Raw genomic sequence first — 25,452 nt, 5'->3', positions numbered from 1 at the left:
CTCTCTGTGGTCACTTGGCGGTCACCTGCTGGATCCTTCGGTGCTGGAGTGACATGCAGGTGGAGGGCAGGCAACAGGCACACGACGTAGAGTGGAGACGTGTCCGGATGAGAATGTAACCTAGACCAGGGCCTGTCCACCGCGTCACCGACCCCCACGCCCGATCGGCTCCCCTTTCTCCTGCTCCAGGAACCCTGTGGGCTGCCAGGAAGAGGACAGTCATGGCAACTTAGATGTGAAAGCATCTGTGATTTCTACAGTTCAGCTGTTTTGGGGAAGAGGTACTTGGTGTTCAGCCCACAGCTGGTCACTACAGCCCGGCTGTGGGGGCACAAAATCGCGCTGCTCCCAGGATAACAGCGGGTTGGGGCCAACCAGATGGAATAACAGAAAGACAAAACTGCTTTCCCGGATCCCAGCTAGTTGGCTTCAAAGCGGAGGCTAGCCCAAGGGGGCTTTGATTCCCTTTGCAATGTATAGAGCGGGGTTCCTTTGTTAACCTGGGCCCTAGCCGGGGTTAGAGGCTTCACTCTTCTGCGTCCTGGACATGGAAACACAGGCTAATACTATATAAACCTCCTCCAGCTCAGTTCCCAGAGTGAGCTCGGCGCTGTGAGGCTTCCCACCCAGCCTGTGTCTGAGTTGTTGATCCACCACCTGCTTGCCCTTAGACCTACACATGGGTTATTTACCACTCTGGGGTTCAGTCTCCCATGCTACAAAATGGGGGGACATAATTGTACTTATTTTATAGGGGTGGCAAAAGAATTAAATGACTGATACATGTAGAGCACTGAGACAGTGCCTGGCATGGAATAGGGTCAAATAATAAACATCAGCTGCTTATTAAAGCTGTCGTAGTTTCCTCGATTAAAAATAAGATAATAATGAAAAACCCCCTGAATTACCGAGAGGAAGGATCCAGGGACCAAAACATAATGCCAGGTACATGGCAGGCGTCTAGTGAACAGTGGCTACTATTAATAGAACTCTAGATGGCGAGGTCAGATGGAACTCGCATTCCTATTTCAAATAAACATCCAGAATATTAAAACCCAATTCCATTATGCGTTCTCCCACAATTGTAACACAGAAGATGTACTGATATTTCTATTCAAGAATGTGTCTTAACTTTCACTGGCGTGTTTGTATTAAATGAAAAGTTATCAATGCTTACCACGGGCCAGATAAAGCTCAGATTGTGTACGTATCTCATATAAAGCATAAATAAGTGTGTATATATAGGACATAAAGTTCAATAGCATGGTTTTTGTGGTGGTGTAGCAAATCCCAATCCCAGTCCCCAAATTGTGTGAAAACCCACGGCTCTAAGAAGGGGGAGGTGACAGTGATTTGGACCTTCCACCCAGGCCCGTGTTGTCCTGTGTTCTTGAGATCCCCCAGAGGATGCTACAGCTCATTCATTCATTTATTCTTTCCCTAATCATCAAATTTCTATGTGCTCTTTCAGGTTCAAAGACAAAAGACAAACTGCTTCTACCCTCAGGGTGTTCAGGGAGGTTGGAGAGATCATGGTGGTCTAAGGAGGCGTGTGAAGGATCTGGGAGGAGGGAGAGGATGGAGAAGCTTCACAGAGGAGAGGACGTTTGACCCGAGTCTTGGTGGCGAGTTACAGGCAGCCAGGGGACAGGCGTTAAAAGGAGAAAGGCAACTGGAGATCTGTTGTGGTGCAAGAGACTGCAGAGGACCTGGAAATGTGGTGCAGACTCAGGGCTTTGAATGCCATACTAAGGAACTTGAACTTTATCTTGTAGACAGTGGGTAACGCTATAAACTAACCTGCACACACTAGTGCTACAGATGGAAGGTAAGACCAGCACAGTAAGACCCTTTAGAAGGATGCTTTAACAATTAAAGTAAGCAATATAGACTCAAACTAGGGCAGAAGCAAGAGCATGGTAGAGGCAGAACCTTCAAGACTTTCTTAGAGATTCTGAGGTGAGAAAGGAATCTGGAGTCTCGGAGAATGTCACAGCTATCGTGGATGTTGGGCCAAATGGGTCCACTAAGGATGACCAGAGGAATGAGAAGGATTAGGTCCTTTGAAGATGCCTCTTTGGCAATAGACAAGCTGCCCAACTAGCACTCTGGAATAGAGATCTAGAGCCCCGGGCAGGACTTAGATCTGGAGATGTAGATACGACCTGATGTGACCTTCATTTATAGGAAGGTCCAAGTTGATGGCAAGCTTGCTTTGTCTGTTAGATAATGGAAGAAGTAAAAAGCAAACCTTCCTAACACCTATTAAGTACTGAATGTAACCCCGGCACTCTCGTGAGCACTTTGGCTTTATTACTCTCCCCACTCCCCATCAGAAATGGACACTTCAGAGGATGGGGGGCTAGCCCAGTCACACCATTAGTGAGTGGCTGATCCATGAGCAAGGTGCAGGCCTACTGGCCTCCAGATTCTGTGTTCTAATCAAACCATGTCCCAGCAGAGCTCCCAAGGAGCTTCAGTTGAGTTAAAACCCATTTTGTATAGGTTTCTAAGTGGATCGCTGTTGATGTTTGAGCCGCATCATCCGTAGGCATGATCCTGGAGGCCATCGGTGGGTGCATCTTGTCCTGCCCACTGACATTACCCTGGGACGTCGCACAAGTCTGCATTCTACCGGAATAGTCTTGCTTGATCTTTAACAGCCACCCTAAGAAGCCATGTCATGACCATCCCCTCCTTATATCCCCTGTGTGCCTGTTATGGGCTGGGCCCTGGCCTGGAGCCTCCCGTCGTGAGTTCGAGTGCAGCCTACTGTTCTGCTGGCAATATGTGAGGCTTGTCATTGAGGGTTTCCGTTCCAGACTGGGGGAAAGGGAGTGCTCGAGGCTCCTGTCTTTGTGTGGGGAGTTTGTGCTGTACGGCCCACCCTTTGTGCAAGGTCCGTGGAGGCGCGTGGGCTCTCCCACGCTGGCTTTGCAAACCCCTGGAGGGGGCGGGGGGGATGGCTAAAGGGATTCTGCAGCAGCTCGCTCACTTTCAGAAAGTTATGTTGTCGACTCTTTTATGGGGAACAAGATTTGTTGGTAATAATCTCAAGCCATGCATTTTTCTTCAGGATTTCTCTTTGGGTTACCATTTTGACTTCATATTACCTCAATAATCATATTGAATCAGAGTTATGAAGATTCCCCAAAGATTATCTTATGTGTCTCTTGAGAAAAATCCATATGCTATTAGTATCTAGTTTTATTTTTTTATTGTTTTATTTAAATTCAATTAGCCAACTTATAGTACATAATTAGTTTCAGATGGAGCGTTTAGTAATTTATCATCGTGTGTAACACCAGTGCTCATCATTATCTGTTTTTTTAAAGATTTTATTTATTTATTGAGCGAAAGAGACAGAGCACACACGCAGGGGGAGAGGCAGAGGGAGAGGGAGAAGCAGACTTCCTGCTGAGCCAGCCAGGAGCCTGACACGGGGCTCGATCCCAGGACCTGGAGACCACGACCTGAGCCGAAGGCAGATGCCTAACCATCTGAGCCACCCAGGCGCCCCGCTCATCACGTCTAGTTTTGAAAGTCAAAGTTAATATCAGACTTCCAAGATCCCTTGCCTTCCATAGGTCCCGAAGCTTTTTCCATCGGAGGCATTGGTGACAAGAAAGTTCAGTTGCGAGCTGGTGGCAGGACCAGGAAACGGGATGCTCAGGGCTGCTTGAAGCAATCACAGTGGGGACTCCTAGCTCCTGGATCTGATGCCTTTGTTAACCCCCCGTCTGCTTTCATTTCTGCTTAGTCACAGCGACTGGAGGCACCGCAGGACTTAAATTAATGCCTCCGTCAAAGCAGGCAGGCCTGGGACCGTCTGTCCACCTCCAGGCATGGTCTCCAGGCGCCTGTGCACACCGGGAAGGTACTGCCCCCATTTAGCACCTGAACTGGAGAATCACTCCTGCGGGCAAAGCAGGGTGACCTGGTACAAGTCATTTGATTCTTTGACCCACAGTCTTTTGATCTATGAAATAGAAATTGGAGTTCCTACCACTTATTATTTGATCTAATTAGAAAGAATTTTGGGGGCATGATAAGTGATAAAAACAAGGAATAAAGAACCGTCCAGGGCATTTTTCAACTTGCGAGTGTGTCTGTGTGTGTTTCCAGGACACACATTCATATATTAAGTGCACATAAAACATCTATGCACATACGCATATGGACGTATTCTAGAAGGATCCACGAGAAATTACTGACTCTGGGGAATGAGGCACTTTGTGTTGTGTTTCCTTTGGTAATATTGAGATTTTTACCATATGCATATTCTCATTTTGAAAGTCAAAATGAGAGCATCTGTTCTGTATGCTGTTTGTTGAACACCAAATGAGATCAAGGTAATGGGCGTACGTGGATGCTTCGTGAACAGTGGATTCCTTCTTGCTCCATGGGTCTGGGGGTCCTACACACACACCCTGCTATGCACAAGCTCCACTCGTCTTTCTACAACTGTACAAACTTCTGTTCCTAACATCCTAGGAAGGATGATAAATGGGAGTATATGGATTACCTTGAGTGCCTAGCTGACTGAATTTTCTGCTTATGAAATGGAAAAGTCTTTTGATTCCAGACCTCACTGAATGTCTCTCATAAGCCTGAATCAAAAGGGAGCTGGTGGCCTCGGAATGCAGGTTTCAGTGGAGGCCCCGGGGAGCGGAGGGTCCACTGAGGGCCTCTCCAGTGGATGCGGTGGTGCACTGCCCAGATCCCCTCCTCAGGCCGGAGTCGTTCATTCCCTTACACTGCTGAGGATGTTGGTAGCCAACAGCGATCGGCCAAGCCTCTTTCTGGAGATTGCTGCTGACCAAGGGCACACCTGTTCCCGGGGTAACCCACACTCAGTAATGGTCAATGCCCGGGTGCAGAGACCTGGCCCCTCCTCCAAGGCCACCGGGCCCTGTAGCCCCAGAGCTCCCCGTGGGATGGACCGAGGTCTCTGCTGTGCTGCATGACAGTGCGGTGTAGCTCTTCCCTCTGCCCCAATCTACTCTCCCACAGAGTTGCTCCCGACCCCACACCCAGGATCTCCTGCAGACACAGCTCTGTCTCAGAGTCTTCTTCCTAGGGACCTGACTTATGACCATCTCAGAGCCAGATGACACCTGCATCCCGCTTTCCCGACGTGTAGCGCCTTGCGTGACCCACTCATCATGACGCCGTGATTAGCACGACTACAACACATCCATGATCATCCCTCGTGGCACCACTGGGACTGCAGATGACATGCGGATGGCCATTGACCCCTATCAGACCTGTCCTGCCCCCGTGGACCAACTCAGTTCTCTCCGATGGCAGCAAGGAAGGAGACCAAATGAGGCAGGAGGCTGCCACATCACCAGCTCACGAGAACCCAGAGGGGGGATTTCTACCAGCTCCCCATGTGGAGTTGCCTACGGCAGGACAGGGAGAGCAGTGCGGGATCATGAAGAGCCATTGGCTTCCTCCCTTCACAGCTGCGTGAGCATAGATGGACAGGCAGGTCCCACATCCATGGGATTCTCCAGCCCAGTACCGGCACCCCCCTCCTCTGCGGCCCTCCCTGGGGGCTTCTTTTCTCTGCCCTCAAAACCAATCCCTCCTGAAATTTACCCCAAGACATCATATCTTCTCTTCCACTGTGTCTGGGTCTCCAGGTACACGGTGGACTTGGCCACCTTTTCCTCATCGCACAAACCCCATTTGGGCCCGACATCTGCAAGCAAATGACAATGTGCAGAGCACCCAAATGCACTGCCGGCACTGAGTATCTAACCTCACATTTTACAGCAGTGTGTCTTCCTTCCTCTCGGCATTAGGTACTGCTCGCCCACCTCCCACGAGGGTCTCTACGAATTCCTCCTCTCCCCGCGAAAGGAGACCTTCCTGCCCATTCCCCATCTTCTGTGATGCGCCGTGCAGGGCCAGGGAGCGAGGGCTTGGGAGTGGGCCCCCTGAGGTTGTCCCAGACCTTCCAGGTCGGTGCCATCCTCCTCCTCCTTATGGTTATTATTACTCTTACTATTGCTATTTTTTTTATTATTTTAACATGAACACGTACGACAGAGCCTCGACAGGTTGCAGTGTTTTTCCTGGATGGAGAGGTGGGGGAGGGACTCAAACTCTCTCTTCTCCATGATTGCGGACCCCTACACAGCTGTTCTCGGAGATGCCCCGTGGGGTGGCCCTCAGCGTCTGTGTCTGTCCCGCCCGCAGGGGAGCTTCTACGTGCCGTCCGAGAACTGCATGCAGCGCGCCCACAGGTGGCACCGGGAGCTGTGCTTCCTGCTGCTACGCGCCTACCGGGGCCTCCGCGCCTACTTCCTGGTCATCATGAGGGACATCCCGGAGCTGCCACACACGGAGCTGGGTAAGGCGCTGGGCACACGGGACGCCTCAGGCCGGCGGCCCGCCTGCCCCCGCGGGGCCAGGCTTGAGAAAGCTTGCAGTTTTGTTAGCGTCCCGGTGACAGGTGCCATTCCAGGTCTGTTTTCTCTGTGTTACCTCCGGGTGTGTGCATGCAGGAAGGAAAGGCAGGAGCCCCCGAGGCGCGTGCACTCGTGCGTTCAGTCACCCAGCAGGCATTCACTGAACACCTGCTGCATGTCTGTCACTGTTGTGCACAATGTCAAGCTGCTTGCGAAGGGAAGTAGTTACAGGATTGCAACTGACAAGAGTGGAAAACAACCCCAAAAGAACATATGTGTATTCTATATGTATATACATATATACACAAATATATGCTTGTATATATTTTTCATATGTATTATGTATTTGTGTGTATATATGCGTATATATGTGTGTGTGTGTGTGTGTGTGTGTGTATATATATATATATATATATATATAAAAATCTGCATGATTATAGAAACCTCTCAGCAGCCATCATCTTTGGTTTTCTGGGGATAAATAGCTTCATGCACATCATCAGACATCATGGAGATCATTGGGCCTGGAATCCCTCTTTGCTGACAGGTGTCGGAACCGAAGCTCAGAGAGGGGCAGTGACCGCTCAGGGTCACACAGCAGTACAGGGCAGAACCAAAACAAGAGCACAGAGGTCCTACACTGACTCTTGGGGCAGCATCCCTTATATCATCCCACTCATTTACAGCAGGTGACACAGTGTGATTCTGTTAACAGTCCTCTACTGGGGCCCCTTTGCTTCCAGAACTGAAGCCAGGTCCTTAGCCTGGTTCAGGGTTAAGCACAATCCTGCCGGGCTGCCTCAGCTTCCCCACCCACACCCCCAGACCTCACCTACTGAGACAGTCATGGCTTTGGCAGGATTTAGGGCTTCATACAGTGCCCATTCCTGCACTGAAAACACCACATGACAATGATTTATTTGCATGTTTCTCTTCCCCACTAGATGCAGGGTCTTTGAGTGCAGAGGCCCCCCTCAGATCCCTTGTGCACAGTCCCTGGCAGGTAGGGTGAAGGAGTAGGTGCATCGCTGTTGATGAATTGTCCTGCCATCTTCCCTTCTGGCCTTATCAGCTCTAACACCCTGGACAAGTCAGGCGCTACTCTTTGAATCATGCAATCGTGAGGTTGCATTTTTTTTTTTTCAGGTTCAAATGTTATGCACACAAAAAGACACACACAGAATCAGAGCCCGTTTACATTGCTCACAGGGAAAATGGAGATTGTGCAGTGTTCATTGACTTCTGGCTTTAACTTCTTTTTACCCAAAGGCACTGAATGTATTTGCTCATTCATTTATGATCATACTTTTATTGAGCATTTATTATGTGCCAGACGCCAGGGACAGAGCCATGACAAAAGTCCACTGTGCCTGGTGGGTCTCATAGAGCTGACAAAGGTGCTGGGGGGACACGCATGTGTCATCAGGCCATCAGTGAGGATCCGGAGGCGCTGAGGGACTGCCCCCACTCACCTGGGCAGCAACATTTTAAGTAGAACTCATGCCAAAGCCAAGTGCAAATCACTGACCGCAGCATCATGGGACTGGGCGAGAGAGTTCAAAGACAGGCAGAGCTTCGAACATGGCATCCCAAATGGCCAGAGGCCAGAGGTTCCTGCTGATCAGAGCTGATATCACAGCTCCTCCATGGGTTGTGATGATCGTGGGTGTCAGAGTCAGTGGAGCTGGGCTCAGCTCTGTCACTTCCCTTCTCTGTGCTTCCCCGCATTCACCTGTATGATGGAGATCCGAATCCATGCCCCACACGTGTGTGCACACCCACGTGCACGTACCTGCAAAAGCCCAAAAGAATGTGGGACCCCTTTGAATCACACAAAGTGCTGTGTGAACGTGGGGGCCTTCTGTTCCTCAGAGAAGCATCCAGGAGATGATGTTGACCTTTATCTAGTGTGGGGTCACATGACTCCAGATCAGTCTTATCCTTTTTTTAAATATGACCCCTTTAGGAAGTTGGAATAGAAAGGAGGAGAGTCCTCGGGAATTGTGTTTCTTTCTGTGACTTTAATGCCAACTTGAACGTATGCTTCTTTATTGTACTTAGCAACCACCGCATTTCAGTGTGTGTCCATTTTATTGTGCATCTTTTGTTTCTTCCTAGAGTCCCTTGCTGTTGAGGAAACGCTCTCTCAGCTGTGCTCAGAGCTACAGGTAATTAAAAAACTTGCCCTGTGGGATGAAAGGGCAGTTGTGATACAGGACCAACATAGGTCCCCGCTCGATGTAGAAATCAGAGATGAAAGCACAGGGCTTATAAACGCACGTTAGACCTGAAACTGAAGAGATACTCTGCCATTCTTTGTTATTAAGTGTCCACTAGACCTCTCTTGTATGTCTAGCTCTCTGCTAGATGTTTTGGAAAAAATAAACAGGTTCACAGGTCTCTGTCCCTGGAGCTGAGGTTACATTTGTCTATTACTCATCCATTTAACAAAATGTATTGACTACCAACCATGTGCTTCTCCTGGAGGACGATGCCGGCGGCCAGACAGCCGCAGCCATGGCAGGAGGCTAACAGCGGGATGACGCTGATGATGGAAACAGTAGTGTGCACCTGCCAGAAATTCACCGAGCATCTACTAAGAATACGTGCTTAAATAGGCGCTTGGCAAATGCACACTGCTGTTACTTGCAGTCTCTGGAACACTTTCCCATCCCATTGCGTGAATGGTCTGGGTGGGTACTGCACGTCGTCCTTACATAGCGAGCGGCAAATGAAGACGGAAACCAGTATGGCAGTCAGGCTTGATAACGGTGCTTATCAGGGCTGGCAGCTGGACTCAGAAAACTGTCTCATCGTCGTCTCTCACACTGGTGTTTTCAACCCTTGCTGCACAGTGGAAACACATTTGGGACTTCTAAGATGTACCTTTGCCTGGGTCCCATCTAAACCGGGTGAGACAGAATATCAGGGAGCGGAGCTTGGGCATTTGTATTTAGTCAAATCTCCCCAGCTGGATCGGAACCACCGTGAGATACCAGCTCACACCTATGAGAGTGTGAGAAGACCAGAGATGTCACGTGCTGGCGAGGACGTGGGGGAAAGGGAGTTCTTGAGCACCGTTGGTGGGAATGGGAACCGGAGCAGCCACTCTGGAAGACAGTACGGAGGCTCTTCAGACACTTAGAAATACAACCACCCGATGATCCAGCAATTTCACTGCTGAGTATAGATCTAAGGAAATGAGATCACTATCTTGCAGAGACTCTGCATCCCTGTGTTCACTGCGGCGTTATTCACAATAGCCAAGGCATGGAAACAACCTGGGTGTCCACCTACGGCTGAATGGATAAAGAAAATGTGGTGTATCTATAAGGTGGAACACAACTCAGCCATAAGAAGAAGGAAATTCTGCCATTTGCAACAATGTGGATGAATCTTGAAGGCATCCTGCTACGTCTAATAGAGTCAGACAAAGACAAGTAACATGATCTCACTTACATGTGAAATGTAAAACAAACAAACAAAAACCTAACTCATAGGAACAGAGGATGGGGAAGTGGGTGGAGGTGGTCAAAAGGTACGAACTTCCAGTTATAAGATGAATAAATTCTGGGAATAGAACACGCAGTGTGGGGACTAAAGTTAACAATACTGCGCTCTAATTAAAAGTGACTAAGAGTATAGATCTTAAAAGTGCTCATCGAAAGGAAAACATTTTAAGTATGGAAAGTGATGGGTATGTTAACGAACCTTATTGTGGTGATCATTTCACAATAGATGCATTTATCAGATCATTATGTTGAGCCCCTTAAATGTACATAATGTTATATGTCAATAATGTTATATCTCAGTAAAACTGGAAGAAAGATCATAGAAAGAAGAAGCTCCCCAGATGAGTATACTGTGCAGCCAGGGTCGAGAACCCCTGCTTTAGAGCACATTATAAAGTCAGGGAAACTCAGTGTTACCGCGGACAGATGGCAGCCCGGTGGGAAGGCAAAGCACAGAGCAGGTGCCTGGCGCTGGGGTGGGGGAGGGTCTAGGACAGAGAGGCCCTTTGAAGTGAGCCCTGAAGAAAGGGTGGGATCATCAAGGAGTCACATCACAGACACTGCTCCTGATAAAGTTGGGGACACGTGAAGGACACGAGAAGCCCATTTAGAGAGTGTGGAAGGCAAACCTAAGGCTGGCCGAGGACTTGGATGCCAGTGTGTGGAGCATCCACTCCCTAAACCCGGAGGCGGAGGCGGAGGATGCAGTGCACCAGGGGGCTGGCTAAGCTGACCACAGGGCCGAAGACTCGGGGGGCTGCAGCTCCCCCTTCTGCCCCAGAGGGCACCCAGGGCAGCATCGCCTTGGAAAAGCCCACAGGCTTTGCAGGTTCAAGTCCAGGCTCCAGCCCTTCTGCACATCAGCTGCGTGATCCTGGACGTGCGATTTAGGATCTTAATGGGCCTCAGATTTCTCATCTGTGTCGTGGCTATTGTGGGGAGACCAGGAGAGAGCTCACGAGAGGAACCTGTGAACGCCCGGCTCACGGGTCCGCGGTGCAGAGCTGGCCTTGCCCTCCAGGGCTGGCCCTCCTCAGGCCCCATCCCTCCCAGCCTGGATGCTGCTCAGCATCCCCAGGAGACACTTGCAATCTGTAAGTCATCGAAAATTGAGTTTTAGCAGTTTAAAAAAACGCCAACTCTTAATAGCTGTTATATACCACACCCACCATCTTTCCTGTCACTACCAACATGATGAGCAGCAAGAGATGGGGTGCCCTGTGGGTTCTCTGCTGGTTGCCGTGCCTCTTTCACTCAGGTTCCAGAAGCTTCTCTTCTGAAGCCCAGGAAGACAGCTAGCCCACAGTGCTTTCGCCGGAGCATCCGCACCTCCACGAGCAAGGACTGCCAGCATTGACCAGCGTGCTCGGGGCCAGGAGCAGGTTAAATGCTTGTCCTGAAGACTCTCCTCTGGCCTCCCAGTAACCACTGAGACTGCCTTTCTGCAAGTGCCTGGCCGGGGCACCCAGTGAGTGGTGCAGGGAGCCGGGGCTCACGCTCCCAGACCGCACAGCGCCCAGCCCACTGCCTCAGTTTCTTGCTGTGCTCGCTCCTCTGAACAGGCCAGGGGCTGCTCCCTGTTTCTTCTTAGACCTCACTGGGTAGTGGGTGGGTTGGGGGACTGTGGAAGTGATGGGGTGTCATGACATGTTGCAAAAGTGGTCACATCAGAGCCAGTGGCTTTGAATTCCTTACCTACTTACCGTGCGACTTTAGAAAAGTTGCTTAGACTTTATGGACCTTGATGTTCATACCTATAAAGTGGAGATAAAATGGCTAGGTTTTTATTAATCTCTTTTTGTCTGAGTCAGTAAGCTCATACCCTGGCTAGCTGCCGGTTGCTATTTTTATGTGCGTGGTGTGCATTCCTCATGTAATGTATACAGCGGTTCTATGGAGAGAGGGATCCTGTTGTTCTCAGGGGATGGAGAATCAGGACTCTGCTCATAAAGGGTGGGTTGTTTGCCCAGAGTAACAGCACTGGCCAAACAGGGTCATTGCTGGTCACTGCGACGCCAGAGCCCACCCTCCCCACCAGGATGCCATCCGGGGAAGCAGAATCCTCCTTTGCAGAGAACACAGGTAGAGTGTGCGAAGTCTGCATGCGGCCCGGCAGGGCGGTGAATGGAGAAAATGCTAACTGTCTTGCTTGGTACAATTATCACTGCCCTCTGGCTTGTCACTTCCCTGGCCATAAAGAGTTTCCGGTGCCACACGTGCCCCTCAGGGAATAAGGTTAAAAGGCCCCCATGTTGCTCTTGTCTTCATGACCACAAAGGGTCAGTGTTTCTGTGGGAACTACTCTAGAGAGTTGATTCATTTCAGCAGACGTTTTGTGAGTCCCCACGCTTCGCCAGGCCCTGTGTTAGGTCCCGGGGGACTCAGCAGAGACCCCCTTCCCTTGGGGGCACACAGCCGAGGGGGGTGACTCGTTCACTCTCGAAGCTCCACTGCCTAGAAGGGTTCATTGCTGGAATGAATGAATGCACTAGTGCGTCACAAGAATGCTACATGCTACCAAAGGTGAGGAAGCCAGTGACCCCGGAGCAGCTGTCCTCACCCCAGGGCCGTTGGCTCATCTGCAGAAGGAGGCGGGAGTCGACGTGCTCATTCACTGATCGACCAAGCCCTGGGTGTTGCTGTGCCATCGCGCACCACGGAGGACCAGTGGCCAGAGTCCGCTGCTGCGTGGGCTGCGCAGCGCTGTCCTGAGGGTGCGGGCTGGCTGTCCACTTTGGGCAGGCCGTGTCCCCTCTGGGTGGCTGGTTTCCCACGTGTGGAGGGCCGCTCGGAGGGTGAAATGAGCTCACACATGCACACAATACCTCTATCCCTTGTTGACCCTGTCCCGGTGCGCCTCGCAGGCTGTAGATGTGGACGCAGACACGCGTGTGGCCGTGGGGCCCCGGGGGGATGTGTCACTAACTCTCTGTGGGGAGGCAGATGCTAGTGGGCCCCAGAGGGGAGGCTGTGTGGGAGAAAGCCTCATGGCCTCCGGTAAGAGGACAGGGCGGGCAATGGAGGCAGGGCTGGGGGAGCAGCCGGGGCCAGGCAGTGAGTGTGCATCCGTGAGCGGGGCTCTCAGAAGGGGAGGCGGGGGTCACTGAGGCTCTGAGGGGGAGCCTGAATGCCCTGCACAGTGTGCTAGAGCTTGGGCTAAGCCCCAGGTGACAGGGAGCCGGGCAGGTGAGTGACGAGCTTGCTGGGGGCTGTGTGGAGGACGAAGGTGTGTCTTGAGGCAGAAGAGGGTGGCTAATGGCATTTACAGCGGAAGCAATGACAACGTCCGCTTCCACCTGCTGGATTCTGGCTCCCACCTTCAGGCACCGGGCACTGCCTCCTGGCAGCCCTGAGAATACAGGGGGACACACAGATGTGTCCCCAGTCATTTTGCCACAGTGGACTCTGAAGGGTGGTTTCCTCTGACCACTAAGGGGTGGGCTTGGGGCCCACTGCTATTGTGATGATCTGTCCCTGCAGTGGTTCAGGTGAGAACTCGGGCTGCCAGTGAGTCTATCTGATACCTCTCATGAAAAGCCAAGGAACGGGTTGCCTTCCTCCTCTGGCGCCAGGCCCCCGAGCTGCAGGGATGCCGCCCCTGGTTTTGAGTGATTGTATTGCTGCGGGCTTGATTTTGTACAGAGCCATCAAATTAGCGTACTGGTGCAGGGGTACCAGTGGGTGATGGGGAGGGAACCAGGGAGTGGGGGTGGGCTTCAGCCCACTCTGTTGTTTGCTAGAGAGCTGCCCTAATGCTCACAGTGACAGAAACAGAGCCCCCTCCCCAACACCCCCCAAAGGGCACTCAAAGCCCACCAAACATTTAGAGGCAGGACATCGCCACCTAGTGGCCAGCCGCACCAGGTAGGGAACCGTCCATCAAAGGGGATGGATGGGGGTTAGGCATGGAAAGGTTTCTGGGATTTAAAAGGACTTGAAAACATCGAGTTCTGTAGTCATGGAGCAATTTGCATGTATCTTTATTCCAAGTGAATCCTATAAACACTTATTCAACACCTATTGTATGCTGGCCACTTTGCTCTCTGTTGGGAATACAATGGAGACCATTCCCAGGACTAGCAGCCTCAGGAGGAAGAGGCTTGTTCAGAAGCTGCCAATAGGGTCAGGGCTCCACCAGGGGGTGTAAGACAAGAGGCGCCTGGCTCTCCGGGAGGCTAGCCCTGAAGGGGTCTGAGTGTGCCAGGTGACAGGGAAGGAACATCCACAAAATTCCAGAGTACGGATCCACTGAGCTGAGCGGATGGGCCAAGTGCATGGAGCACAGGAAGCCTGTGGTGGGGGCTGGGCTGGAAATGTGAGTGGGGGCACAGGATAAGGTCCCTGCTGTGCAGACTGATCGCGGTGTGCTCTCTACCCGAATGGGAAGGTTCCAGTGGAACTCAGCCTCATGCTTTGGTACAATAGACAGGCTCAACACATGCTGATTGTCTACCTGCAAGCAATTGCCAATTTTCTTTAAAGAATTCAGCAAGACTGGGCTTGTTGTCGTAGAAAAGATTCTGTCTGGGTTGCTCCCATACACTTCTAGGAGATCCTAAATTGCTGAATGGTCTTTCCTCGAGCTGTACCCTCCTAGCAGGAAATACTAAAAATTAGTTATCGGGCATAAATGAACAGCTACCAGTTGGGGAGGCTGGGGTTTTGCTTGTTTTGTTTACTTAATTGTGTGGATTTTTTTTTTTTTTTTGCCAATTGCCTTCTCTGAGGGTTTTTAAAATTATTTTGCCTAAGACTGAAAACATCTTTGTGATGTGGTTCAGAACAATGATCCCACTGACAAGGATGTTACATGACTTCTCATTGAATCCTTGCTTTGGTGTGTATGTCTGGGCATGTAGGTCTTTTTAGCCGAGCTCCCTAGCAGAGGAAACTAAAAGTGTAGTGCGTGCTTGTCCCCTGTGATCACAGTGACTTCTTTCCTGGCCAGCCACAGTCCCCTGTGGACAGAACTCTGAAGGGACCTCACAGCTCTGGTCATTTAGAGTAGCCAGGGAGTGCCAGAGCTCAGCTAGAGGCAACATGTTTGGGTAACATCCATATCTCTGTCCAATTTTAGAATCTCTCAGACTTGAATATGCATACGAAATACCTGGAAAACTTGTTAAAATACAGATTCCAATTTGATCTGGGCTAGGGCAGGAGATCCTGCATTTCAAACACTTTCCCGGGAGATGTCCATGCAGCTGGGATGCCCCGATCTGCCATGCCATGAGGCTGAGCACAGAGTCTGACTCTCCTCAGCCTAGCTTCCCTTCCCCAATGTGCCCTCTCAAACTGCAGAGCCCCCCAAGCATCCCCACTGAGGAATCAGGCTTTGGCCCCCTCCCCTTGAATGTGGAGGTCCACGGACCCAGAGGGACCTGGCTTATTACAGAGGTTATCTGCTGTGACTGCAAGGCTCTGGGTATTAGGGAACATGGTTAGTTCAGGGAATGTATAGAGGTTTTTATTTACCTTGAGATCACAGCACAGGTTATCACCTCCTCCAGGAAGCCTCCGTGATCTTTTGACAGCACTCAGTATTTATCTCTTTCATAGCACATTGTAGATGTATTATAAGTCTCTAAATAAATGGCTGTCACTGAGCCATCTGCCTCTTCCAGGAGTGGCTGTATTTATCTGTGGCTCCCCAGAGCTCAGCATACCCCTTCGCATATAACAGTCACTGGATAAACAGAGTGGGGGGCAACAGGAGTGAACAAAGGAGTATGGTTAGAGCGCAGACGAGAAGCGTGACAGGGGTGGCCGAGGTGAGTGGCTGAGCATTTTTCAGGCAGCTTCACTTGAAAGAGCGTCGGGCCCAGTTGTGTCCTCGCTCGCGTGAAGGACCTCTTCTTGGTCCTGCGTGAGAAGCCCCTCCATGCCCATCATCTGTAATTACACAGGCCCAGGCAAAGAGTCCTCTTGTGGCCTAATTAGAAGCTTCCTTAACCTTATCTGAAGCCATTTCTGTAATCAACGAGGGGAAAAAAATCATTCTCCCAAAGACACATTCAATGAGTGGCTTTGCTTTCTCTCGTTTTCACTCCAGCAGCTGAGCTCAGAATTCAAGCTGTGTTTGCTGGTTCCACTGCGGTGGTGGTGGGAGAGCTGTGGGGCTGGAGTAAGCAGCCCAGTAAGGGAAGTCCAGTTACTGAGGCCCGGAGCGCCTCTCATTGATGCAATCACCAGAATTTTCAATAAAGAGTTACCGAATCCCCACGACTCGTCCACCACCACGTGGTTACTAGGAATACGGAGAAGCCTAACACTCAGAATGTAGGCAGAGGAGGTTGTAGGAACAGTGTCTGGCCAGTGGTGCATTGAGAGTGGTGTGTGCAAGGTCGAGTCGACTTCAAGGACAGGAGGTTAGACTTACCTTGAAGCAGAGTAGACGTTTCTAAAGAATCATCAGAAACAAGGGGGACTGTGTTGGCTCCTTAAACTGTCCCCCGGTGGAGAGCAGACATGCCCAAAGTGGTGAAAAGAGGGAGAAGAGAGGCTGGAAGGTGGAAGGAGAAGGCCTTCCAAGGAGGATGAACAGTCTGGTCAGAGCCTGGTATGTGGAAGGAGCTGGGTGCATTCAGGCCACGGTGAGCAGGTGGCGTGGCTGGAGTAGGGTGTGCCCTGGGCCAGAGGGAAGGTAGCCAGAGATAAGGCAGGCCATGGCATCGGGGGGGGAAATGGTGCCAAGCGCGGATGCAGGTGTTTGGTGCTCATTAGCGAGGGTAACTGGTAAGAGAAGCCACTTCTGGTCCACCCAAAAACCTCACGTTCCAGCCTGGAGGTTTTCCAGGGTCTGATCATGTCCCCCACTCTCCCCAACACATTGCTCAGTTTTCTGCCTCTGAACACCTCTGGCCACAGATTGTAGGGCTGAACCAAGAGTGGACAGTCCCAGTTTGACCCCTGCCCTCCAACAGAGCCGGGGCAGGAAGTAAGCCTTCCATCAGAAGAAAGTAGGGCCGTTCTTGCACTTTGGAGCTGGAAAATTATTTTGCCTAAGACTGACTTCTGATTGTTCATCAAAGACTGACCTTTCCTCTTGGAAGAAGCAGCTTGGAAATGCCCCACTTGGTTGATGCCCTGTATCTGGCAGCCAGTCCTTAATTATAAAATACCAATACCCAAGAACTAAAGAACCTTACTGGGTGCCACGTTCGTCCTTCCTTCTTTTTCTTCCTCTTAGATCGATGCCTCGCTCCAGCCCACCTGCCTTCCTCTAGCATCAGCCTTTAGTCCAAGAATAGCAAGAAGAACTTCTCCTGTTGTAAACAAGGCTTTCAACTTACTTTTCCTGTTGTTATTACATCCAATAAGTCTCCATTTGCTTTGCATACCCATTTTACGGTTGAAGAAACTGAGGCACAGAGCAGAGATAGGCTTGAAACGGCTATGGTTGTCTGTCCCTGATGTGTCTTCCATGACAGAGCGATCCCCACTACTCCCAGTTGTTAACTCACTTTCCTATTGCCTCTGCCCAGTGAGGCTCCCTGCCAGCAGAGACCTTCCCTTATTCAACTTTGTGTCCCCGTTTATTCAAAACGTGCCTGGGACATGGAAGATGCACATTAAGGCTTGTTGAATAAATGGTGGGGTGTACCACTCAGTGGCAGGCTTTGACACCTGGCTCCCTGCCTCCCCTCTGAGACTTGATCTCCCCTCCAGAATCAGAGTCTGCCCCATCCCCCAGCGGATGGCCTCCCTGTTCTAAACTAAAGCTATCCAAAGGTTCCTCCAAAGGCTCTAGGCCCTCTCTAGGCTGGCATCTTCAAATTGTAGTTAAGGCAACCCAAGATCCTCCCTGAAGCTATTTAGAGCGATTGTGGGAAGATGGTGGTAGGGCTATTGAGCACCCCCCACCCCTGGGCAAATCACCTAACCAGTTAGGTACTCTGAGGTTATAAAGATGTTAGCATCTCTCAGGAAGTGTTTTCAACACCTGTTATGGAAAGGCGGCATGGTGCTGTGGGTCTGAGGTCCGTCAGCTGTGCCCCTGAATCCTAGCTCTGTGTGGCCTTGGCTGGGCTACTGAATTCCTCCAATTCTCGTTTTATTTTCCCTGTGAAATGATACGCAGTAACTCTACTAAAGGGTAATGGTGGGCATGAGAAGGGGAGCACACACAAAATGTCTAGTGTTCCACCTGCCAGATAGTAGCCCTGAAGAAGTAGATACTGTAATGAGGAGGAGGACTGAACTCAGAATGTAATGTGATACAGAGTCCAGAGGAAGGAGAGATTCCCTAACAGCAGGGAAGTCAGCGAAGGTTTTAGGAGGAAGCCTGAAGTAGCTTCCCAGGGCAGAGGTCCTTTACCACCACCATTTTGCCTCTCCAGATGTTGAACAATCCCGAGAAGATAGCCGAGCAGATAAGTAAGGATCTCGCCTGGCTCACCTCCCACCTGATGGCTCTGTGGACCCAGTTCCTAGACACAGTGACTCTACACTCCCAGGTGACCTCTTATCTCACCCAGGAACATCACACCTTGAGGGTAAGGTGTCAAGTGGTATAAATTCTCTAATCACGTGCCAGTGTTCCCTTGAGGGAGCTTCCCACAGTTAGTTCATTGGGCAGAACAGGAATTGGGGTTTTCTTCCGTAGCTGCGTGTGCCGGTCCTGGCTCCACCTTGAGCTCTCGGTGAGACTTTATGAACTGGTTCAGCCTCTGAAACCTTGACCTCCGCCATTCATAAAATATCTGTCTTGGCTACTAGATGATAGCATGAGGGATGTTCCAAATGCTCTGAACGTATTTTGGAGAAGTGTTTTCAAATGTCAGACATTGTTCTTGGTGTATTTCTTTGCCACCAGGTTGGGTTTGTATGGACAGGTACTAATGCATAATAGATGTCGGTCTCCTCATTTACAGCAAGAAGACCAAAGATCTGGGTCCGCAAAGTACTTTGTGGATGCACTTACATGACTGGCGTTGCCAATTCTGTTTCCTCTGCATTTACTTACGGTCACGGTTTTCAAGTGTCTTCTTCTAGTAGAAGAGATAAGACCTACATAAACAAATTATAGAAAGCAGTGTAAGAACAGGTTCGCAGATCTGCATTAAACTGTGTCCCTAAACCAGCTTTGGGCTAAGAGAGGACACCCGTGGAAGTACTTGTTTCAGACCCTCTGGGCCGGGGCGGGGGGGGGGGGGGCTCAGCTCTCCTTTGTCAGTTTCCCTTTGGAAAATCAAGGTAATGCCCACCCTGTGAATTAAACTGTTCATGCAATCTTATTCCTCAGGTCCGAAGGTTTTCTGAGGCCTTCTTTTATATGGAGCACCAAAAGCTTGCAGTTCTGACCTTTCAGGAGAATCTGTAAGTAACCAATTGCATGCCCACGTCACACTGCCAAAGTGGCCACCCAAGGTATTCTCTTTCAAAGGCCCTTCTTCCCTCCGTCTCTGACTGCGAAGGAGAGAAGTCTGCCCACCTCTGCACGTTCGAGCTGCATTTTCTCTGCAGGCAAGAGTCAGACAAATTGCAGAGGTGGGAGCTGGTAGGTGGCAGAGAAGGTCAATAGCCAAAGTTTTCTTTTGTTGAATGTTATTATGGTTCTATAGACAGAACCAAGACTTCCTAGGTCCCTGAAGACATCTGTGCTGAGTCTTCTTTGTGAAATGAATTAGAAGCAGGCAGTGTGGCCACAAGCTATGTCAGGAAAAAAACACAGAATTCGCTGGAGACTTTGCAGGAGCTTCGAAACACATTTAGCATAAGAATGAGGACGGAACTACCTAATTAGGCGGACTGATGAATTTCTAAGTCTGCCTTCCTCCAAAATTAAAGAAAAATATGAAAACATACGAAAAAAGTCAGAGGGTTAACAAAAAATGAGGTCATTCTCTTGTAGATCTCCCCAGTGGGCAGGAACAGATGGGTCCCTCCAAGACGGGGTAGCATTTGCTACCCAAGTCCAAGGGGTTCTTTTTGTTTCTGAATGATACGTTCACCTCAAGGAATAAATGTGGATGCAGTAGTGTTCGAGACGGCCCGATAAATCCAGCAGGAGAAACATTTCAGGTTCATCTGTCACACAAGACGGACCTGAGACCTTTTCGCCCTCTGCTTTATAACCTTCTCTTCCTTCTCTCCACACTTCATCCAGTTGGACAGCTAGGCGGCATTTACAGTTTGCCTTGTGGAATCTGAAGTGCGGGGTGGGAAGGCACCAAGAAAAACACATCTATGATGAAAATAGCTTGTCTGGAACCAGGTAGACCTTCACTCACTCACGTCTTCATTCCGCCCAGCAACTACAGTCAGAAGAGTTAGTGTGAGCAAATGTGAGCAGAATTGTGAGGGCCGCGGAGCAAGATGCTGTAAATCAGGACTGTTGTGGGAACCTGCTTCCTGAGTCCCCAAAATAGGTGAACCCTCAATCGCCGGGTGTGCTGTGTTCCCCAGGAGCGTGGGCGTGCGTGGAGGGGACAGACACAGAGGCAGCTCCTCTTCCGGAAGAGTTTCGTTGAGATGCTGACCACTCAAGTTCAGACGATACAGTACTTGGCCGACTTGGGTTCAAAATCCTACTCCTCCATTGGACCTACGGCAGGTCCTTGAGAAAGTGCTGTTCTGTTGCTGTTTTTTTTTCCCCCTTGTCCTCCCCTAGTCTTAGTTTCCCTAAAACAGGTAGGGCAAGAACTGAAAGGACCAAATGAGAACATCCATGCCCGTGGAATACACTGTCCAAGCCACAGACTCCATTCAGAAAACGTTAGGTGATGACTCACACGTTACACGGTTGTTGATTGTGCACGTAGGCACTGCGACACCACAGGGGACAAATTAAAGATGCTGTCCTTGCGGGTCTCTCATTCTAGGGCAGAAACAGGCAAGACGTAAATCGAATTATCTCAGGTAGTGACAAGTAAAGAAAACCAAATCAAGGTGAGGACATGGAACACGATGAGAAGGGACATGGCCGGTGTCCTCATAAATGTTGAAGGACGAGCTCTCGGAGCAACAAAAACAATATCCAGGGTCTGTAGTGTTTGCTGATTTCCACTGCATGAATTCTCCCACAACGGTGGCTGTCATGTGCCAATATGTGATCTCTGGACACGGGACTGGGAAGAGATGTGCACAGTTGGCTCTTGCAAGCTGGTGGGACCTCCTCCAACACAGCACTGGGTGTGGGATAAGGACTCTTGAAGCCAAAGTGCTGAGAGGGAGTCTTCCTGAGGATGTGGCGTTTGAATAGAGACTGGGGTTCTATCCGGCCAGACCTTGATATGAAAGAAGACCAGTCAGAGGGAAAAGCTGGTGCCGAGGCTCTTACATGGGAACACGGGGTGTTTGAGGGGCAGCAGGGAGACAAGTGTAGCTATAGGACGGAGTGAGCAGGAATGAGGGGGAGGGAGGCAGGACCAGTGAGGTGGGGAGGGACCAGCCCATGTGGGACCTTAGGGACCAGGACAAAGAACTCAGACTTTGTACCATGACAGTTATGATTAAGGCCTTTCGCAAAAGCTGGCAAACAGTAGGGTGGAAAGACCTGATCTCAAACTGATATACATGGTTTGAAATCTTGGTCCTGGAACTTACAAGGTTTGTGACACCAGACCAGTTCCTGAACCTCTCTTTGGTTGCTGCTTAGAAGTAAATAGGAGAGTCCTTCATTCAGCAGATATCCACTAAGTGCGGACTATGGGCCTGACACTCTTCCGGGCATTAGATATTTAGCAATGACTAAAACAGACAAATCACTATTTTAATAGCAGAAGGCATATAAATAAATAAATAAATATGATATGCAAACGCAGTAAGTGCCAATGAGAGCCATATCAGTGTGGTAAGAATGGAGAGGGCTTTTCCTCTGAGCTGTCACAGAAGAGGTCTGAAGCAGGTACGGACTGAGCCCTGCAAATACCCAGGAGACCAGGGTATCTGTCTCACAGAGCAGTTGCAGAGGCACTGAGTACTATTCACGAGAAGATACTAACCTGTAAAGGAAGGCGTACACAAGGCTAGAAGCAATAGTATTCAGAAAGAAGTAAACTTTTAATTAGGTCATTAAGAGTAAGAGGTACAGAACCAAAAGGGGCATTTTACGTCCAATTGAGAAAGTTACTGGAGGAAAGGTACAGAGTACTATGAATGGAGTTTCATCTCAGAATGAGGCAGTGAGCAGGTGTGAGGCCAGGCTAGTAAGCACGCACCGGCATGGGTGTACCCACCTGGGGGTCAGAGCTGGAGAGGGAGGGTGTGCTTAGGAGACAGAACCATCCCCCTAAATCAGGATGGACAAGTGGACAGACAAGGTAGCCCTGGTGACACTCATCTGTCAAGACCCATTAAGTTCAAGACCCATCTAGTTCAAGACCCATCAAGTTCAAGACCCATCAAGTTCAAGACCCATCTAGTTCAAGACCCATCAAGTTCAAGACCCATCTAGTTCAAGACCCATCAAGTTCAAGACCCATCTAGTTCAAGACCCATCTAGTTCAAGACCCATCTAGTTCAAGACCCATCTAGTTCAAGCTCATACTAGATTGTGTTTCTCGAACAGTGGGGCACATTGAGTACACTGTGAATCCACATCGTGGGTTTGGGACAGCACTTTTACATGAAATAGGATAGGATAGGACAAGATGGAGTAGGGAGTACCAGTAAGACGTGTTTCTGAAACTTTTGCTTCGGTGTGTGTTTCTGGGAGTGTGTGGTTGTACTGGGTCGCCGTGTAAAATGGAGACTGTTTCTTGCCATGGACTGCAGTATTTAAAAATGCAATGTTGCAGTGTCTGAAAATGGTTTAGAACTGGCCGGTAGCAAGCGTGTGTTTTATTGTCCTTTGCTTCTGCTTTACCCCTGGCTAGCCTGTGCTTTTCACACAGTAAGGAGGGGCTCAGTTGAGACCTTCTTGAATGAATGAATGCAGAAGTGTTGGTGTGCAGGAAGACCCATCCTGGGGATTTAACCTCTGTAACAATGACAATTGACTGATCACTCTGCCTTTTAGGTTTTTCTGTAGAAATAAGTGTAACGCTAATTTTTAAAAGTCATTCATTTTACAAGGCGCTATGTCTATCGTGTTGAACACAAAAGGCACTTTCCCTGCCTTCCTGGTGCTTTGCCTGTTGAGATGCCTCGGGTAAGAAGCCCAGCTAAGGGCTCTCCCTGCGTTGGCTCATTGAATGCCCACAGTAACACTATGAGCTTGGAACTGTTTGTATCCGCACTTCACCGAAAAAGAAACTGGGAACACCTGGGCTCAGAGAGGTTAAGTACTTTATTTTAGACGACACAGCAAGCATGTGATGCACACACAGATCTGCTAGGGTCCAGATCCCACACTCCTAGCGTCCTTGTAGTATATAGGTGTGGCTCCACGATACGGTGGTGAACCATTACCCTAAGGAGCTGCATCTGGATTTCTCAGCCTCCAAAACAGACGTATCTTTGTGTTGTTGGCTATACTCTGGGTCAGGGAGAGAAGTAGGTGATGAACTGGGCCCTGGATGCTGCAGATAGCAGGTCTCCAGAACTTGTCTTTCTGCCTTGAAACTTTATGCCCATTGAATAGCATCTCCCCATTTCCCCACCCAGCCCCTGGCAACCACTCCCCTTTATTTTTTTGACTCTGAATTTGACTATTTTCGATTCCTCCTGCAAGTGGAACCACAGAGTATTTGTCCTTGTGAGGTTGACTTCTTTCGCTTAGCATAGTGTCGTCAAGGTTTGTCCACGTCGTCACATAGGACAAGGTTTCCTTCTTTTTTTAAGGCTGAGTAATATCCCATTGCCCTGCGTTTTCTTGATCCTTTGTCTGTTCACGGACTCTTAGCTTCTCTCCGTGGCCGGGCTATTGTGAATGGTGCTGCTATGCACATGGGGGTGCATGGATCTCTTATAGACCCTGATTTCCATGCTTTGGGATAAATACCCAGAAGTAGGATTGCCAGATCATATGGTGCTTCTATTTTTAATTTCCCGAAGAACTTCCATACTGTTTTCCACAGCAACTGTGATGTTTCATGTCCTCCTCAACAGTGTCCGAGGGCTGCAACATGGCCACATCCTCACCAACGCTTGCTTTTTTCTTGGGTTTAAGAATAGCCATCCTAGGTGTGAGGTGACAGAATTGTGTATGTGCTCTAGAATTTTTAGTCATTTGTTTAAACACATGCTCAGCACTGTTTTAGGTGCTTGGTCACATCCACAAAGTCACAAAGTCACAAAGTCAAGAAGCCACCTTCTGGCAGGAGGTAACCCGGACCCGACTCTCCAGCACCTCTCCTGCTGTGTGGTAGTTACTTGATTAATCACCCAATTTATTCATGACTGTGAGCTCTCTAGGTCCAGAATCAAGTTTCCATCCTGGAGGTATACACCTTTGCCTGGGGACCCAGTCCTCCACACGTGGGTGTCCAGTCAGTGTACTTTTTTAATAAACTAAAAACTGGACCAAAATTTCCAGGTTCAGGTGATAGCTAAGAAGTACAGGATTGATTGCAACAAAATTCCCTTTAAATATTCAGAGAAAGCTTCACAATATTAAGAAGTTGCTACAGCCTTCATGGCTTTGAAGAAGAGAATAAATACATTGCTTATCCTTTTTTTTTTTTTTTTAAGAGACAGGGAGGGTGGGGAGCAAGGGGGAGGTGCCGAGGGAGAGAGAATCCCAAGCAGACTCCCTATAGAGCACAGAGCCTGACCTGGGGCTCACCCTCATGACCCTGAGATCATGATCTGAGCCAAAGCCAAGAGTCGGACTCTTAACCGACTGAGCCACCCAGACGCCCCACATTGTTTATCCTTTTTGATCATAGGTTAAAATCCAGTTAAATAATAAGAAAGAAATAGAATATTCATATTTCATATGTATATTCAAAATACATGTATAAAGCATCCTATATGCATATGCGTTCAGTAGATTTGTTCCCGAGAATGCAGAATGAGAGAATTTTCCCTGGGCTTGTGTGGAGTTCTGCCACTATGAGTGGTTCTGTGGGAGCAGGTGACCTGTCTACATGGCTGAAGAGTGATGTGGGGGCTTCCAGAGGTCAGGCTGCTTCAAAAACAGTGACAGACAGACAGATAGAAGCTAACTATGTGTGTGTAATTCTTCTCCCAGACTTACCAGCCTCTTCTCCCTGGGTTTAAGAGTGATTGAGGTAAGGGCCGCCTGGGTGGCTCAGTCAGTTAAGTGTCTGCCTTCGGCTCAGGTCATGATCTCAGGGTCCTGGGATCGAGCCCTGCATCAGGCTCTCTGCTCAGCAGCAAGTCTGCTACTCCCTCTCTAGAGCTCTGTGATCTCTCTTGCTGTCTCTCTCTCTGTCAAATAAATAAATAAAATCTTTAAAAAAAAGTGATTGAGGTGGAATGGTGAATGATGGAATGTTAATATTTTTCCTTTGTGGGAGGAAATAAACTCTCTCCCTTCTACAGGGACTTGAGAAAGGGAATAAATATTTCCTATCATCCCATCTTTTGAATGAGGAGTACTGATGATCTCAAACTCCAAAATCCAATTCCTGCTGGTGGAAGGGTGTTTGGTCCATGGAGGAAGAATTTGGGGC

At 49.5% G+C, this 25,452-nt stretch overlaps 1 protein-coding gene across 4 annotated transcripts in view; it reads left to right on the top strand.

Annotated features, from left to right (window-relative positions):
- FAM135B (family with sequence similarity 135 member B) overlaps positions 1-25,452 on the top strand; it is a 281,089-nt gene that overhangs the window by 228,611 nt on the left and 27,026 nt on the right. For 3 of the 4 annotated variants that reach the window (XM_032415827.1, XM_032415826.1, XM_032415829.1), the window contains exons 8-11: positions 6,208-6,361; positions 8,538-8,587; positions 18,271-18,426; positions 19,176-19,249. In XM_032415827.1, coding sequence (XP_032271718.1) covers positions 6,208-6,361; positions 8,538-8,587; positions 18,271-18,426; positions 19,176-19,249 — 434 coding nt within the window. The remainder of the gene's footprint in view (positions 1-6,207; positions 6,362-8,537; positions 8,588-18,270; positions 18,427-19,175; positions 19,250-25,452) is intronic. The other variant, XM_032415828.1, reaches the window with a different exon arrangement.

Source organism: Phoca vitulina, unplaced genomic scaffold (genome assembly GCF_004348235.1).
Source record: "Phoca vitulina isolate PV1807 unplaced genomic scaffold, GSC_HSeal_1.0 scaffold18, whole genome shotgun sequence".
NCBI lineage: Eukaryota > Metazoa > Chordata > Mammalia > Carnivora > Phocidae > Phoca > Phoca vitulina.
Note: the sequence above shows the minus strand (reverse complement) of the source record. Positions and strands in the feature narration are given on the sequence as shown.